Source organism: Citrus sinensis, chromosome 9 (genome assembly GCF_022201045.2).
Source record: "Citrus sinensis cultivar Valencia sweet orange chromosome 9, DVS_A1.0, whole genome shotgun sequence".
NCBI classification, from domain to species: domain Eukaryota; kingdom Viridiplantae; phylum Streptophyta; class Magnoliopsida; order Sapindales; family Rutaceae; genus Citrus; species Citrus sinensis.
Window position 1 is genome coordinate 22,678,283 of NC_068564.1, and position 12,105 is coordinate 22,690,387.

The window sequence follows — 12,105 nt, forward strand, 5'->3', positions numbered from 1 at the left end:
CTGACATGATATGTCAGAATAACTTTGATAATAAAATCATTATATCCCTATTATTCATACCACTATTAAGTGTCAAAAATTATTACTTATAAAAGATACTATTATTCTTCATAAACTACTGCGTGTAACAATTTCACATTTTATTCAATCCAACCTATCAATGCATCAAATGCATAATAGTCGCAGTCTGCTTATTGCCTAGCAAAGAGCTACATAAGTTGCTGCCTGATGGAGATTTCTAATTCACTTTGGCTCATCTATATTATCCACTAGCTTATTTATCCAATCCAGTAATCATTGACCCTAGCCATTACTAAAAACTGACCCAGAAATCAAAAACTTTACTTGCAGGCTTGCAGCTGCAGATTCCTCGTCCATGTTTCCATTAACTACAAAATATAACATCAAAAGCTCGCACCCAGATTTGCCATCATATAAGTTTTTATCATGGAAACCTAACCTAACTTGAAATAGACTCGTTGAATCTTCTCAAACTAGACTGATGGAATTTTCATCAAAGACACTAATGATAGACAGATATTTCCATAACAGCAAGTGTTTTCACTTCAAGCTTAGCATGAAATGCATGTTACACGATATACAATATAAGTGATTTAACTTCTTTTATTTTTTTTTTTCCGCCCCCCTCATTCGCAGTAAGTAATATCTACATACATCTTGTTCAAGATCATTTTCTCTTTTCATTGTTTGCATCCGCTATTTAACTAGTACAAAAAAATTGTTTTGTTGCGATCCCTATACCCGTAAACCTATATCATTAGCCAAACAAATCTTCTTCGGTTTCAGACTCTGTCCTCATTCCGTTTTCATGACCCAATACCAATATCTTCTATTATCCTTGCTAAAATCAAGAATAATTTGGAGAACACAGGTAAAATTAAACCATCTCCAAAATTTTTATATTCCCAGAGGAATTTGCAGCAACTAAAGTGTTGGAGGACTGGCCACACCAACAGACAGATGAGATAAACTGCGCAGCATCATCCGTTTCGGGGCCAGACAACGGGTCCGCATGGTTAAAGTTGAATGATAAAGCTGGCATGGGGAAGGCTTTGTGATACACAAAAACCTGTTCCAAGGAGAATATTTAACATCAATATTTGAATGAAATCAGCTGACACAAAAAGTGGGAAGCATATAGGGAACTGATGTTTTGATTAGTTCAGCTCCACATCAATTTGTGAATTCTACTACTTATCCCACAGATTTTGCAAAACAAGTTTCTGAGCCTAACAAATTGTTATCTCAAATCAGCCGCAACTACCGCTCCAGAGGATGTATGTTAAGTGGACAACTGAGATGATACAGACATACCTCATTAGTTTCTGAGCCTGTAGCTACGTAACCATCCCATACTGACAAACCGACAAAGTTCTGCAACAGAAAGAACATGCATATCATCAAAAAGTACTCAACTATAGTTTCCTTTTCCACTAGCAGCTAATATAATACATGAACGTTGGGTTAGGATAAATGTCACATGGATTAATCACCTAATCCGACACAACAAATTTATCATAAAGATGGTTCATTATGTAATTATGAGGAAGTAGAAGGAAGTCATTTACAAAGGGGAGTGAACCCTGCCGCAGGGCAAAAATTCCAAAGTACAAGGAAAAGATCGAATTATAACATATGAAAATCATTCTTCCTTCTATAAGCTTATTTTGAAGCTATTTTCAATAACTAAATGGCCAGTGACAGGTATCAAAAATTTATCTTTAAGCATTAAAGAATGAGATTAAACCCTTCAATGATTGCATGATAACCATTCTCTCCAAATCCATGTCCATCTTGAAGGCATTCAGGCATTTCCAACCAAGCACATATGTTTTTACCATCATTTGACTGGTTTATGTTCTTTTATGTTCAACAAATTCTTATTTTCTCCTTAAAGAAAAAATAAAAAATAAATTAACAACTTAGTAATACACCCAGTTTAAAAGAAATACATCAATACAATGTAAAGACAAATAAATATTTACACTAAATAAACTTCATTAATAAAGTTCAATTTTACGCATTAAAACAATCAGCAAAAAGTAAATGTACCTTTACATTTGTGTGACCTGTGAATGAATGAAGTGGAGTATCAATAACCCGAGACGTGCACATTGACAAATCCCAAAGCTTCAGTGTGTTATCTGTGGATGCAGAAACAAGAGTAGTTGCGTCTACAAACTTGACATAACTCACAGTTTTGTTGTGTCCAATCAATGTGCACAGGGGAATTTTTGAATTACGGAGATCATAGTAATAAATTCTATGATCTGCTGAACCAAATGCAAGGGAACGACCAGAATCCAAGGGAAACTGAACACAGCAAACATTGGCCTTTGTTTTGATGGTACCGATACTTACGCCCTGCAGTAGCAACCCATGTAAGAGGAAAACCTTATTACACATCCAGAATTAAATATACGTGGTAAGAAATTAGATGACTGTAGTACGTTTAGTTTCAAAGCTGACATCCACCAAGTGCAAAAGTAGAATTGCCTGATTGATACTCCATAGCTTAACGGAACCATCATCGCTCCCACTAGCAAGCAATGTTGGATCTGCTGATGAAAAGTCAATGGACCAAACACGCCTCTCGTGCTCTCTCATTTCTGTAAGTACTTGACTTCTTGAAACATCCCATACCTGAAAATAATGAGTAACTTGTTTAAAACAATGCAGTATAAAGCTGAAAAGTAAATCAAATGTAAGACTTGACCTACCTGCACCACACCTTCAAAGTTACTTGAAGCAATCTGGCTTTTGATATAACTGTTCCAACATATACTGCTTAGTTTTGACCTACTAGCCATTTCCACCACCGGATAGTGGATATCACGATTTTCATTTATGATTGCATCACATTCAAATACTTTAATCTTCTTATTTACACCAGCAGCAGCAAATAATTCTCCATCACGATCAAAGCTGAGAGAGCATACTAGGTTGGAAGAGTTTAATAAATCTCCTTGGTTCAGGTCTGCCTTGACCCTCAACTTACTGAAAGACAGATACTTGCACAAACCCTCAAGAAATGGATTTATCCATCCACTTCTTCGACCTTCACTATACCCCTCTTTTGATCCTAAATTGTTTATGGAACTTCTTTCATTTACAAGTGGTTTAGATGTTCTACCATCACTACTTAATTGAGAATGTCTAACCAGTGGTCTCCCTGATGGCTTGACTGGTCTACATCTTGTCAAAAAATATGCTGACTCCAACTTTTTGAAGTTCTTCATCAATCGAGAGCTTTTAAAAAGACTTCTTTCTTCATTTCCAGTGAGGTTGTGTTTCTGATTGTCATCAAGATTATCATCACATTCCTCTAAGTGATGGAGCTGAAGTTCCGGTCTAAATCGTTTTCTCGAACCCATGGTAGCAGAACAATCGTTATCAATAATATTTAAAGAAGGGATGTTTAAACCAGAGAGATCATCATTCGCCAACTCTGCAAATGAACCTAAGCCTCCTTTTTTCCTAAGAATTGCTTGCTGCTTTGATACTTCTTCAATATCTGAACATATAAAAGAAACAATGTCCTGCAACTTTTTAGCGGATTCCTGTTTTCTTTGTTGTACCAGCAACAGGAACTCCAGCAGCAACTCCTCCTCATCTATTTGCTCCCTGAGTTCTATTGCCGCTTCACGCTCTTCCATACTATCTCTTGGTTCGTTAAGAAACTCGCTCTGTAACAACTCACTGGTATGCACGGCACAAAAATGTAAGTTTCCCATGACTGAAAGTAACAGGGCATTCTTAAGTGCAATATCATCACACGTGAAGATAATGTGGACAAAGATCTTGTAATTTAATACTACTTCAAGGAGAAAAGAATTCAATGCGGAAACAGAATTAATCAATCACACCGGAAATACAAATAAATCAACATCAAAACCAATTATGACTGATCAGTTGGTGTGTTCCAGGATTCCTTCGCTCGCATACCAAGTCATTTGCACAGCAGTCGAAAAACTGTTGATGTCATGTAACTAAAATAGAAAGATGTTTAAATGTAAATCATCACATATTTGATTTTTGTATTCTAAGTTAAAACAAAATTTACTTTTGTGATTTGGACCATTTTCACATTGCCACCCTAAGACTTTCTCATTTGATACAGTGATCATTTGTGGTTAGATAGGTATGGAAAACAAATTTCTTAAATGGAAAATATAGAGGTGTAAAGCACTATTCTTTAAGTAATGGTTCAGACTATAAAGCAATGTAATGAATGCCAAACGAGGGTGATAGGTGGCAGAACTAAATTTCAAAAAGATAGATATGTTGGGCAATGAATGCAACGAAGATAAAAATAGACATGCCAGACAATGGATCCAATGAAGATAAAAGCTAGAAATTATAGAGGTGTGTTGTTAGGAGGAATCACCCCATCTTTGGACGACCACTAGGCTCGGGGTGCAGCAACCATAAGCAAAAAGAAGCTTCCTTGGGAAACTTCAGCAGCAATTGAGGAGGAAGAACTCGATGTCTCAAACTAGACATAGTTCTGGTCTTCTCTTCTCCAGTGCTAAACGGGCAGAATAACTATTAGGAAAACAGAATAGATCTATCAGTGCACTAAGACAACCAAGCATACAGTTTTTTTTTTTGGGGGGGGGGGGGGGGGGGGGGAATGATGCAGCTTCATGAATTGTAAGGAAAACAAGATACTTCAAGAATATAACAAAGAAAACCCAACTCAAGTTATGATGAATCAATGAATTGTTGCATAAAGTTACAAACCTCAAAAAGTAGAACGCCCAGTCGATAAATGTCCGAAGCACAGGAGACGGGAGCACCAGCTAATTCTTCAGGACTGGCATACCAGTTTGTCTCCATTAGCAATATCTGTTTCATTGGAAATGGCTGCTTCTTTTCTTCAACTTGTTCGACATTCACTCTATTATCTAAAATTTTATGTTCTTGCATCCCTTCTACCAACACGACATGTGTTCCATAAGCTGAGCTTGATTGCATACAACTAGCTTCTGATAAATCATTTGTTGGAGCTGTCACTAGTTGGAGATCTTCCCTTCTCAACCTAGTTCTCCGCTGAAGCATGTCAAGGGGCAAGGGAGAAGATAAATCCTTAGTCTCCATGTTTTGGGTATTTAATCCTTCTTCATGAGAATCAGACCCAGAATCCGAACAAGAGGCAGATTCAATAAAGGAAACATGGTTAAATGAGGACATGACAAAGCAAGATGGCCGAACATTATGAACAACAATTCCTTGTGAATGTGCTGCATATACAATCTCCACTATTTGCCTAAATATGTGCAAGCATTCATAGACATCTACAGAACGTTTTGGCTTATCCAACCACTGCCTCAAGCTAACATCGCCCCATTCTATGGCATGAACAAAAGGGTCAATTGCTGCCTCATTCTCACAAACCCCAGATAAACCTCCTTGGTTTCTAAGGTGATCACCATGAGTCAGCTCAACCCCGTCACTATGCTTTCTCAACTCAAAATCATTTGAATCATCACCACGAACCCCGAATCTTTCACCGCGAAGAAGTCTAGGGTTCCTGTCAGAGACACCAGAAATATTCAAAGCCCTAGAACTATCGGAATCTTGCCAAGCAGAATCAGAAGAACCTTCCATTATTATCCGCCTAGTGCTGCATGAAGACCAGAACACGCACATCCAGAAAATGGAGGAAATCTCTGGCTTTGATCGCACTCCCTCACTTCCACCATCACCACTTTATCTCAAGAAGTCATTCCAAAAACACAAATGAAAACACCATAACTTCTCATCGAGGGAAAATTATCGGCTTCACGAACAGAAAAATATAATCCTGCTGGTTACACACAGGAGCAAACAACATGAGATTTGAGTGTCTTATTATTATTATTATTTTTTCAAAAAAAAAGGGAGACAACAGCAACAGCAAACAACATGAGGCTTGCAGCTACAACATGCAAAACAGTAAAAGCACCACCAATCACAGAAAAGTTAACAAAAACCCCAACAAGTAAATAGCCTCCAACACTTGCATGCAATTTTCAAAACCAAACATCAAAAGCATCACCACCATCAAAATCCCATCAACATAATAAAATAATACTAAGATAGGTTCTAAAGAAGGAGAGAGACAAATACCAGCACAAAGAAGAACGGATCTTTAATTGTGTTCTTAGGATCATGTGACCTTGCTAAGGCAACCTAGAAACATAACCACACAGCCAAAATTACTAACAGGTTTTTTAGTTTACACTCTACACACCAAAAGCTTCACAGCCTCATAATAAAATCCAACAATAAAACAAAAACGAAAAAATTACCCATAAAGAAACCCAACCGTCCGTTGAATAAAAAAAAACAGTATCTTGATTGTAAAACAGCAACTCATTATTTAACATTTCTTTTTGGAACATAAGCCACTTCTTTAGCACCTCTTCGTTATCTTCCCGCTTTATTCCAAATGAGCAACGTGGCACAATTACAACCTGTAGGTAGTTTCCTGGGAATTGGCAAAAAACATAAATTAAGAAAAGCTGTGGGCCACGAAATGCAAAATGTAAAAAATATGATATCAGTTGGACTAATAAAAATATTAAAATAGCTACCACTGCGAATTTTTTTTTTTTTTAAAAAAAGAATCTTGGGGTGATTATTAAAATAATTAACGTGTGTTTAAGAAAATGATTAAGTTAGCTAATGACAAAAGATTCAGTGAAAGAATATTATTAAATTAAATTTATGATGATGAACTGAATATGAACAACTTAAAAGGAAACAAAGAAGAGAATATAAAGCCAACAAGAACTTAAATTTTTTCTTACAAAGATTGATTTCAAGACGCACAGATGATGGGAACCCACCTTGGAATCATCTTCAAGATTTGATCTTTGTGATGAATCATGAACAGGTATTAACAAACAAGAGTACCCAGTTCAGCCTTTTTTGGGTTTGGAGGATATCTTCTCAAACTTGGCTCGTCAATTCATTAGGGAAAGAAAGCGATATTTTTTATTTGAAAAAAGTTAACTTTCATCATGTAAATTCAAAAGTGAATAGTGTTTAATTGTCAATTGATTGAACAGAGCTGTGAGTCAGCTAAATTACTCAAAATTTCCATTGCAATGATTATTAATTTATTAATATTTGTATATGGGCAGTTGTGAGGAATCTAGAAGTAAACAAACAAAGAACAAATACATAAAAACTTTTGGGCATGAAATTAAATTTTTCAAAATAAATGAAGCAAGCAATGTGTAAAATAGGCCCCCCAAGCATTTATGAAAGAAATCTAACATTTGGAGAAAAGATGGAACGTTCAAAAGGGTTCCACGGTTTGTCTCAATTTCTAGTCACATGATTCAAACAACTTAGGGCCACACATTTGAGCAACTGCACCATTTGTTTCCCTTCCCACCTATTAATTTTGATTTTGATTTTTTTTTTTGGGTAATATGAACTCCATTCATGGTGTTGGTGTTGGTAGTTGATCCTGGGGATCATTAACTAATACGTCATTGCAGAATTGTAGTTTGGAAATGTAATGCCTCTGTACTTTGAACATTGTCTTATTTTTTTATTATTAAAATCTACTTATATATTACAACTAGAAAATAGAACCGCACTTCGTGCAGCTTTAAAAAAAGAATTTAGTATTATTTTTTTATTACTTTACACTTGATAAAACTGATAAAAAATATAAATTAATTTTTTTTAAAGATGACGCAGCCTTAAAAAACTAATGTTATTTATGAAAGTTAATTATTTTTTTGTTAATTTTAAAAATATATATTAATGTGTATAGTTAAGTGTACACAACTTTTTCATCAATAAAAATTATGTTCACACTAATCAACTCTCCATTCTTCTTGGTATTAACAGACTCCCACATTTTACAAAGTCTAACACTTATCATCTAACTATCTTTATTATTGTTTAACTCATGAAGAAAAGAATACTTCATGAAGCACACAATACAAAAAATTTAAATAAGTCAAAAAATAAAAACACAAGAACATTTATAAAGAAGATGTTAGTTAAATAATAAAAAAAAAAACCAAACATAACAAATCTTAAATACTTAATATTTATATAGTTTGAAGAAGCCAAAAGACACTAAATAAAATATTGTATAATTAAATATGAAATTATGACATTAAAATTAGGTCCTAGTGGTATTGGTGAGGGAAGATGAAAGAACATTTCTTCTTATATTAATTAGTTGATGTATTTTAAACCACTAAAGTTTAGTTGTTGGCTTAATAAAATAAATGAATTTTTCAAAACTATAATTAATTTATTATTAATGGTTACATATTGTTGAATTTAAATAGAAAGAAAAAGAGACATGTAATCTTTTATAATCTACTAATTATTTTCTATTTTTAATATTTTGTAATGTAATTATTTTTTAATCTCAACCAATATATTAGATTATAGAGAATATAAAAATATGAGAAATAATAATGCCACAAATCTTAACTACTTAATATTTATAGAGTTTGAAGGAGCCAAAAGGCACTAAAGAAAATGTTGCATAATTAAATATGAGATTATAGCATTAAAATTAGACCCTAATGGCATTGTTGAGGGAAGATGAAGGAACATTTCTTCATATATTAATTAATTGATATATTTAAGCCACTAAAGTTTAATTGTTGGCATAATAAAATAAATTAATATTTGAAGACTTATAATTAATTATTATTAATGGTTACATATTATTGAATTTAAATAGAAAGAGGAAGAGACATATAATCTTTTATAATCTAATAATTATTTTTTATTTTAATATTTTGTAATGTAATTATTTTTTTAATATCAACCAATTTATTAGATAATAGAGAATACAAGAAGATGAGAAATAGTGATGCCACATCACTTCCTCTAGTCCCAACTTTATATATATATATATAGATATAGATTTTTAATATTTTGTAATGTAATTATTTTTTAATCTCAACCAATATATTAGATAATAGAGAATATAAAAATATGAGAAATAATGATGCCACAAATCTTAAATATTTAATATTTATGGAGTTTGAAGAAGCCAAAATGCACTAAACAAAAGATTGAATAATTAAATATGGAATTATGACATTAAAATTAGGCTCTAATGGCATTGTTGAGGAAAGATGAAGGAACATTCCTTCATATATTAATATTAATTAATTGATGTATTTTAAGCAACTAAAATTAATTGTTGGCATAATAAAATAAATGAATGTTTCAAGACTTATAATTAATTATTATTAATGGTTACATATTGTTGAATTTAAATAGAAAGAGGAAAAGACATGTAATCATTTATAATCTAATAATTATTTTCTATTTTAATATTTTGTAATGTAATTATTTTTTAATTTCAACCAATTTATTAGATAATAGAGAATATGAGATGATGAGAAATGGTGATGCCACATCACCTCCTCAAGTCTCAGCTTTATATATATATATATATATAGATACGAAATTTATCAAACATAAGTCAAGAAAATTTACTCTCTCACTAATATTAAGAAGATTATTAAATAATTAACTAATGTTTCGTACTTTTGCGGAGACATAAATAACCCACATGGATCTCAAATTAGTGCCAGATAATAAGCCATCATTAGATTAGATGGAATCAAAAGAGATATTTTTTAGGGAAATTTTTAACATACCCCCAAATAAATTGATATTTTACACCCCGTCCTTAACAAATTTAACTTATTGCATTGCGCCCCCAATTCCATTATTTTCTCAGTTAAGTTTAACGGTGGATGGGTAAAATTGAAAGTTCATTTCTTAAATTAATTTTAATGGGAATTCTCTTTATTGCAATTGAAATAAAAATCTTTAAAAAATTAAAGGAAAAATAATAGTGGTGACAATGTACATGTAACAAGAAATTTTTTTATTGCAATTGAAAAAAAAAAGCCTTAAAAAAATTAAATGAGCTAAAAATTTTGGTTTTTTTCATATAAAGGGGCATTTTTTGTCATTCAATTAAAAGTTAGACGGAGCCGTTAGAAATAACTGAAAAATTAACAGAATTGGGGGCGCGGTGCAACAAGTCAATTTTTTTGAGTGCGCGGTGCAAAATATCAATTTATTTGGGGTAGGTTAAAAATTTTCCTATTTTTTATGCTCATTTTGATTGCCCCCACTATCATTGTCAATTCTCCTAATTGATACAGTAACAAGTGTTCTACACAAATAGACTTTTAAAAAGCTTTCTAATTAAAAAGCAAAAGTCCCCCAGAATAATTAAAACAAATATACAGCCTTGTAGATCTAGATTGAGTGTAAGAAAACGTTTAATATATAATGTTAACAATATAATCTAGCTGAACCCTAAATCAACATACCCGGGACTAAGTATTATGCTTGTCTCTTGAGCTCTTAATTATGTCATGTCTTATTCTATAAATCTTTATCAACTCTTAGCTGTAGATTTCATCTCATTTCTAACATGTGTGGGTGTGAAAGTAAATTGTGAGAGTCCTAAAATAAGTAGAAAGTCAAACAGATAAAGCCATAATGTTGATAGTTTGGTGAAAATGGATTAGCAATCCAGTGTGTTGTGTAAAATATGTGAGTCTTGTTTAGATCATGGACGGTGAATTTATCAGCAAACATTTGAGGTCAGTCAATGGGCACATGAAGTTGCATAACTGCTTTTCATTGTGATATATGACTAAGCGATAGACAGCTAGGGACCATTCTCATGACTTTTACTAGAGACAATAATGGTTTCATTGATAAGTTGCTTAGATAATCAACATACAATCTTGTCCACATTTTTTTGAATCTGCCTTATCTCTCTGATTTTTAGATTGGGATAAGAATAGTTGTAAAAGCAAAAAATAGGGTTAAAAAAAAGAAATGAAACAAAGGACCCTCACTTATAGATTAGTTTGTGAAGAATAAGTAAATACTACACGAACAAGTGCACTTGGTAAACCATTTATGCTTATTCTAATATTCGCTTTAATCCAACAAAAAGGATTCTTATTCTCACATACATTTTCAAGAAAATGATCAAAGGAAAATTAGTTAGAGAAGCTCCAACTCAGGATTTTATGGTTTCCAATGAGTTGCCCAGTGGCGGCGCAGAAACCGGCATACATTTCATCAAGAAAAAAGTCTGAGAGATCAATAAAAACGTTCAACAATGGCCACAAAGGCTTCTTCATTTTTGCAGGAGCTATACTTACACCAAGAAAAGAATCTTTGTAATCAATCCATACCCGATAAATCTTGCCATTGTTCAGCTTCAACGCATGGAAATGCCACCAGTTAGTTTTATTCTGATTGTCCTGAAACCAATACCCAGCCTTGTAAGCAGTCACAGAAATGATAGAATTCACGTTCAGACCAACATGGTTATTGTTGATATCATAGAATTCTTGATTTTGAACTATGTCGAATTCGATGCCAAAAACATTGTTGTTCCTATTACCATCATTTGTTCTATTCAGGAAGCCGAGATATTGAGATGCAGCAGCGCCTTGGATGTCTGCGGAAGGCACGAAGATGAAGACCAGACCATGGCCTGGACGCTGGCCATTGTATGGGGTGATGGAGAAGGTGAAAGAGGTTTCAAATGATCTAATGGTTGATGAGTTTGTATGTTTTAAGGGGATCTTAGCATGATAGAGAGCTCTTCCGATGGAGAAGGTGGTATCTTGGGTGAGTGAAATGGCACCGGAATCCAGTTTTGCGTTGCCATAAAGCAACAGTTTTGAAGTGTTGAAGCCATCGAAGGCAAACTTCAAAGCACCGGTTGACTGAACCAAGCCTATGGTCAGAAACAACAGTAGCAGTTTGACGAAGTTCATTTTCAGCCAAACAGCTCTGCAATTCTAAGTTGGCTAGCAGGCTGGCAATATATAGCTGCTGCTGCAACAATAAATCGAAATTTTCTTCAAACATTAAATCCCAAACTAGAGAGTTAAGGCCCCATTTGCCCCAGTTTCTAACTTGGCGGCTGCATGGGAAGAAATCAAAGTTGACTGGTAGACAATTAAATACGTTTTGAATGGCAAGAGAATACCTAAGGATGGCCAACGGGCCGTGCCGTGCCGGCCCAGGCCCATCAAAGGAAGCCCACGCGTGTTCGTGCTC

General features: G+C 33.7%; 2 protein-coding genes across 12 annotated transcripts; both read right to left on the minus strand.

Moving 5' to 3' along the window:
* Positions 1-540: 540 nt before the first annotated feature.
* On the minus strand, positions 541-7,022 carry LOC102627009 (protein SPA1-RELATED 3). 11 transcript variants are annotated; one of them, XM_052433511.1, is made up of 10 exons: positions 6,855-7,021; positions 6,315-6,493; positions 6,133-6,195; positions 4,765-5,827; positions 4,409-4,566; positions 2,742-3,720; positions 2,518-2,664; positions 2,074-2,385; positions 1,336-1,395; positions 541-1,090 (listed from the first exon to the last, which is right to left on the minus strand). In XM_052433511.1, exons 4-10 carry the CDS (start codon positions 5,671-5,673, stop codon positions 899-901), a joined length of 2,757 nt encoding a protein of 918 aa, XP_052289471.1. In that variant the 5' UTR covers positions 5,674-5,827; positions 6,133-6,195; positions 6,315-6,493; positions 6,855-7,021; the 3' UTR covers positions 541-898. The 11 variants fall into 11 exon arrangements, with proteins under 11 accessions (XP_052289471.1, XP_024951381.2, XP_006464755.2 ...); XM_025095613.2 differs by having other exon boundaries at positions 4,765-5,830; XM_006464692.4 differs by having other exon boundaries at positions 4,765-5,830; positions 6,816-7,008.
* A 3,842-nt stretch (positions 7,023-10,864) lies between these two features.
* LOC107175847 (lectin-like protein LEC) lies at positions 10,865-11,969 on the minus strand. Its single transcript, XM_015527626.3, has 2 exons — positions 11,441-11,969; positions 10,865-11,297 (listed from the first exon to the last, which is right to left on the minus strand). Exons 1-2 carry the CDS (start codon positions 11,817-11,819, stop codon positions 11,284-11,286), a joined length of 393 nt encoding a protein of 130 aa, XP_015383112.1. The 5' UTR covers positions 11,820-11,969; the 3' UTR covers positions 10,865-11,283.
* Between the last annotated feature and the right edge of the window lie 136 nt (positions 11,970-12,105).